This window comes from Triticum aestivum, chromosome 4D (genome assembly GCF_018294505.1).
Source record: "Triticum aestivum cultivar Chinese Spring chromosome 4D, IWGSC CS RefSeq v2.1, whole genome shotgun sequence".
NCBI lineage: Eukaryota > Viridiplantae > Streptophyta > Magnoliopsida > Poales > Poaceae > Triticum > Triticum aestivum.
In genome coordinates, this window is record NC_057805.1 from 511,786,457 (window position 1) to 511,792,731 (window position 6,275).

Sequence of the window (6,275 nt, forward strand, 5' to 3'; positions counted from 1 at the left end):
TTGAGAGTTACCTGCAATGACTAGGCTAGCTGTTGGTACAAGCCGATATATATGATTTTTTTTCTTTTTGCAGGGAGCCGATATATATGATTTGTGGTTACGTTTGGCCATCATGTGATGGGCCTGGGCCAGTAACGCTGTTTTGTTCCTTTTCTTAGATTAGACGGAGTTGTAGAGAGCCCTCAGAAAAAAATGAGCCCTAAAAAAACAAGACGGAGTAGTAGAGGAGGCCTGGAGGGGTTTAGGTTTTCTTTCGGATGGAACTGCGATCGGGACGTCGTCTCAGACGCTCGCCGCCGCCGCCGCCGCATGGAGCTCCGTCCCGGCGTCGTTTAGGCGGAGGAGCCGACCTCATCAGCGCCCTGCCCGACGAGATGCTTCTCCTAGTCCTTGTTCGCCTACGTTGCGTCCGCACCGCCGTGCAAAGCAGCCTCCTCTCACGTCGGTGGCGCGATCTATGGACCGGTCTCACCGATCTCACCTTCCGCTACATCGATCCCGCCACAATCGGAGCGGTGCTGGCCCGCTTGGCTGCAGCTTCAACACCGGTGTCCAAGCTCGGCGTCCACCTTCAAACGAGAGAGACCGCCTACGATGCCAACTTGCTGCTGCGCGCCGCCGCAAGGCTCTCGCCGCGGGAGCTGGTCTTCACCCTCTGGTCGTCATACATGGGAGACTTGGAGGACATGATCGAGCTGCCATGTTTCAACTGCACCACCTCCATCAAACTGGACACGCAACGATTCCGTGTCCGTGTGGCGGCCGGCGAGTTCACCTCGCTCGAGAGGTTGTCCCTATCCGGCAACATCGACTTTGGCGCCTTGCTACACCGCTGCCAGGTGCTGCGCGAGCTCAGCGTTACCGACATGGATTCGCGGCAGCTATCGCTGCCTCCGACGACGGAGTTCCTCTCGCTCGAGAAGCTGTCGCTCAACGGCAACATCGTCAACCTTGGTACCATGCTCAGACAGTGTCCGCGTCTGCGCGTGCTCAGTGCCACCTTTCGCGGTGTTGAGCCCTGCTCGATCGAGGCGGCACTCCTCACACTCGAAGGGGCAGTGGCACTCGGCCTCGTCGTGTCCCTCCTTGGTATCCACATTGATAGAGGTGGATACAATGTCGACGCCAATCGATTCGCCTCTCTTCTCCGCGCAGCGGCGAGACTATCGCCACAAGATGTCGTCGTCACTCACGAGATATACGGACACGTCACTGTCGACCTGCCATGCTTTCACCATGCAACATCAATCATGATGGACTTGCACTACAACATTTCCTTCACAGTGCTACCGAACAGCGAGTTCTCTGCACTCGAGATGTTGTCCCTATCAGGAAAATGCAGGGTCTTAGACATTGGCACCTTGGTCACCTGTTGCCCACGCCTGCGCACGCTAAAGGCAACTGTAGCAGGAAACATCATAGTCCACTCGGCATTGCTGCAGGAGCTTGATATCGATAGAGATATTGACACCGGGTGTCGTGGCATCGACATAGTAACTCCTGTGCTTAAGCAACTGCAGCTAAAGGTTCGTGCCGGTGGAGACATTGGCGTGTCCATCTCGGCGCCAGCAATAGAGAAGGTCTGGTGGCAGCGATGGTATACAGGGTTGCCTCTTGTTTTTGGTTGTTGGTGGCTCGAGAGGATGAGCATAGAGACGATAGAGAGAAGCCATGTAGACAGCTGGGAAGACTCGTGTTCTCAAATGCAACAGCTTCCACGCTTTCATGTCCTATGCTTGCAGCTATATTCAAGTGTACGTCTCTTGTCTCTTCCATCTCAATATGCTATTGGATTTACTGTCTTAATTTTAATTAGTTTTATGCATGATAATCTGACCCCTCCCCCCTCCCAACCTGTATCACAGAATTATTTGGATGCACAGCTGGATTTTGCACAAGAGATGGAGAAACTACCGGTTACCAACTTCTCTCTGTTGGAGCTAAATTTTGAATCATATTCACATGTTTATGGAGCCCTTGTGCTGCATCTGCTTCGAATGCGCCGAATTCGTGCCACTACGAAAAGGCTGAAGGTCGTCTTACCATGTTGGCCCAAGGTATTTCTCTACCATGCTTATAGATCTTACATACACAGTTCATGTTCAATACATTTTCTCTAGGCAATTTTGATATAAGGTTTCAACCGAGAAGCTAGCACGTGCAAATAATGCATTGTCATACTCATCATTTTCTTTAGGGGAGAAGCCAAGCATGTCTAGGAAATTGTTTTTGCTATAAGCCAGAGAACTGGAGCTGCCAAAGTGCCTTCTGCACACGTCTTGAAGAAGTGGAGATCCATGACTTTGAAGGACGGGATCACGAGCATGATTTCTTAAAACTGATTTTCAGATGCTCGCCAAAGCTTAAAAGAATGACCGTGAGACTTGCATGCACATTTAAAGGCTGCACTACAAAATTGCACAACATTTTCTTGGCACATCCTTCGGTGAATTGCTATGGTGATTTTAGATAGGGTGAACTGGTTCCGCATGCATCTGGTTAGCGTGCTCCTTGATGAAACAAATTGAATGACGGAGATGTGCCTATGTTTCTTAATTGTTACATTTAATTACTTATTGTTGTCAGAAATAACAAAACTTAAACTGATACAGTGACTTTGAACATGTTATCCAAAAGTATTTTGTTGAGACATATATAATGTTCTTATCAGTGTCTTTCATTAAATTTGAACATGACATTTCCAAGAGAATTACATTAAGATGTTGCACCACACACTAACAGATGAATGGCTAGCAGTGGCAGGCTTTGGACCCCGCCAACCACTGATCTCTCGCCACTCGTAACATGCCACCAGTGGCGGGCATAACAACTTTCCCGCCACTGCATAACTTGCTGCCCGCCACTACTAAATGATGCACGAGCGGCAGACCCTTAGTTCTGCCCATCAGTGCTAGCAATTTTAGGATTAAAAAAAATGCATGTATTGTACTGTGTGATGTACACAGTATAGTTCATGTTATTACTGTGATGTACACACTGAAAAAAAGAGCGCGCTATAGCATGTAGAGAATTGTCTCGCTAAATAAATTATAATATCTCATTAATAGAATGCTATAACGCGATATAGCACATTAATAGCGTATTTTAAGAGGAGGCGCTATTTTGTATAGCGCGCTATTTTTTCCTTGAATATACACAATACAATACAAGTTATATTGTTCACACGTATACACATAGCGTATTCAAATTAAAGTTTGTTCATACATCATCACCGATTTACACATTTACATAGGATGACAAACGAGCGCACACACATATCATCAGTGTTGTGATCGAACAAGAAACAAAATAGGAAGAATTAAATGCTACGGTAGACGCTGCTTCTCCTAGTATCCTTCTGCTCACACATTCTTTCCCGGTTGGATCTCTCTATGGTCGGTGAAGGATCTGGGAAGCAGGGAGGTCGTGGCAGCGACGACATCATTGTGGTGGACATGTGTCCTCGGGCTCCGCCATAGAGACGGCATCTGCTCCTTTGTCATCCTGTCTGGAGCGGATGCAGATTGTGGTCTACATCGACGCATCTGGAAGACAGAACGTGTGTTGGGCTCGTGGTTTATGGATGGCAGGTATGGTTTCCTCCTCTGACGTCTTAGTCATGTGGGGGTGCCAGATCTGGAGTTCGATGGCGTGTCTGGGGCGTTGCCCCGGTCTGATTCGTTCAACGGTAATGGTTTCGCCTTTGATCACAATGTATACGTCTTACTTTTCTCCACCTTTCTATCATATGGTCAGTTTCTGTGTGTCAGCCTTTTTTTAAATAATGTTCTTTCATTTGGATGCCTCTCCCTTTTGCAACTCTATCCCAAAAATATATTTTCTCTTTCTATTTAAAGATTCGGATGCTTGATATCTTCTGAAATAAAAGTTTGTGTTATATTCTATTTGGACAAATGTGTCTATACTGGCGAGATATTAAAAAAAATATACAAAACTGATTTATAAAAAACTCGATGAAACTTGGTACATACAGTTGTATTTTACAGTTTCGTAAGGTCTCTCCATGTTTCATATTTCAATTTTAAAATTTGTGAAAATATATTCAAGAGTGATCTTATTTCAATGTTCTCTTCACAAGGAACATAAATTTGCAAATGTATCATAAATGAAACTTACGGTTCAAAAGATAAAATAAATTTAAATTTTATAATCATATGAAAAAAAACCTGAGTGAGTGTAGTACTAGTCGTTTCTACTTTGTGAGTGAGAGGAGAGATATTGCAGGTAATAACTACGGGGAAAAGTTGTCAGGAGAAATAGTGATTGATTGATATGACATATAATAGAACAAGGGGTCATAAATTGAGGTTAACTATGCAACACAAAGACTAGATGCATGCACGGATCCGAATCTCAAAGACAACCGGTGGCTGATCACTAGTAGAAAAAGGGTCAAATGTGAAGCACATTAGTGCCGATTTGATTTTGAGCCGGCACTAATGTGTCCATTAGTGCCGGCTCCAACGGCTAGGCGGGAGGAGCTCTTTAGTACCGGTTCGTGGCGAACCTTTAGCACCGGTTCGTGCCACGAACCGGTACTAATGAGGCTGTGGCCCCCACGAGCACCTTTAGTACCGGTTCGTGGCACGAACCGGTACTAGAGTTTCTTACTAAGCTGTTTTTTAGTCCCACCTCACGAAGAGAGAGGCACTAGGAGCGGTTTATAAGCCGTGAGTGCAGAGACGATGAAGAAGAGGCGCAATGCTCACCTTCACGTTGCTTAGCTTCAAGCCTTGAGGAATAGGGTAGACTGCATGGAGCTATGTGCAGTGCAGTCTACACTCCGAAAGGCTTGAAGCTAATTAACGAGCATTGCGCCTCTTTTCTATTTTTAATAACTTATTACAACTCCGAACTTCTTGTGTTACGGCAAAAACTGGATGCACTTCGTGTACAAACTGGACAATACGACAAAAATTGGATGCACTTCGTGTAAAAACTGGACAATCTCTTTCGAAGTATCAGGGCCGGTTTCGGACGAACCTTTAGTACCGGTTCATGCCACGAACCGGTACTAAAGAGAATGGGGCCCGGCCAGCACCTTTAGTACCGGTTCGTGGCACGAACCGGTAGTAAAGAGGTTGTGGCAGGCTGTTTTTAGTCCCACCTCGCTCCCCTAGCAAGATTTTTACCACCTTAAATATGTTACTTCTCAAACTATCACAAGCACTTGGTCTTCATTGAACTCTATGTGTAGAATTTGTGGTCGCAATATGAGTCTTTACCGGTTTCTAAACCGTTGAGGACTCATATTGACAATTCAGATTGTACACAAAAAGATCATTGATAATCAATGTATTTTTTATGATAATCATCTCGTGTACAAACTGGACGCACCTCTTGTACAAACTGGACAATCTCTTCCGGAGTATCAGGGTTTCGGACGAGAACTCATCTGTTACACGGGCACTTCAATGTTTTTAAACTTATTTGAACTCCAGCCTATTTTTGCGTTCAGTATGCACTATTCAAAGCGACGTCATCAATTTCCAACACGTTCTGACATCATTTGCTGTTTTTCAGTCATTTACCGATTTGTTTAGAGAGCTAAATGACGGTGAAATTGAAAATCACTACAAAATGAACTCTGAAAATGTTGGAACTTGGCATGGTATCATCATTTCACCCGCATAGCATGTGCAAAAGAGTAGAGAGGGTCACGGCGAAAACTGGACGCACCTCGTGTACAAACTGGACAATCTCTTTCGGAGTATCAGGGTTTCGGACGAGAACTCATCTGTTACACGGGCACTTCAATGTTTTTTAAACTTATTTGAACTCCAGCCTATTTTTGCGTTCAGTATGCATCATTCAAAGCGACGTCATCAATTTCCAACACGTTCTGACATCATTTGCTGTTTTTCAGTCATTTACCGATTTGTTTAGAGAGCTAAATGACGGTGAAATTGAAAATCACTACAAAATGAACTCTGAAAATGTTGGAACTTGGCATGGTATCATCATTTCACCCGCATAGCATGTGCAAAAGAGTAGAGAGGGTCACGGGAAAAACTGGACGCACCTCGTGTACAAACTGGACAATCTCTTTTGGAGTATCAGGGTTTCGGACAAGAACTCATCTGTTACACGGGCACTTCAATGTTTTCTAAACTTATTTGAACTGCAGCCTATTTTTGCGTTCAGTATGCATCATTCCAAGCGACGTCATCAATTTCCAACACGTTCTGACATTATTTGCTGTTTTTCAGTCATTTACCGATTTGTTTAGAGAGCTAAATGACGATGAAATTGAA

The 6,275-nt window shown here is 44.9% G+C and overlaps 1 protein-coding gene across 1 annotated transcript; it reads left to right on the forward strand.

Moving 5' to 3' along the window:
• The first annotated feature begins 208 nt into the window (after nt 1–208).
• LOC123100734 (uncharacterized) lies at nt 209–2,572 on the forward strand. Its single transcript, XM_044522618.1, has 3 exons — nt 209–1,754; nt 1,866–2,057; nt 2,198–2,572. Exons 1-3 carry the CDS (start codon nt 258–260, stop codon nt 2,471–2,473), a joined length of 1,965 nt encoding a protein of 654 aa, XP_044378553.1. The 5' UTR covers nt 209–257; the 3' UTR covers nt 2,474–2,572.
• The last annotated feature ends 3,703 nt before the right edge of the window (nt 2,573–6,275 follow it).

Excerpts from the sequence above, each read along its gene's own strand:
- LOC123100734 (XM_044522618.1), top strand. The coding sequence starts at position 258 with ATGGAACTGCGATCGGGACGTCGTCTCAGACGCTCGCCGCCGCCGCCG. Across the intron at positions 1,755-1,865 it reads GCTTGCAGCTATATTCAAGT|AATTATTTGGATGCACAGCT; the intron begins GTACGTCTCTTG and ends CCTGTATCACAG. Across the intron at positions 2,058-2,197 it reads TCTTACCATGTTGGCCCAAG|GGGAGAAGCCAAGCATGTCT; the intron begins GTATTTCTCTAC and ends CATTTTCTTTAG.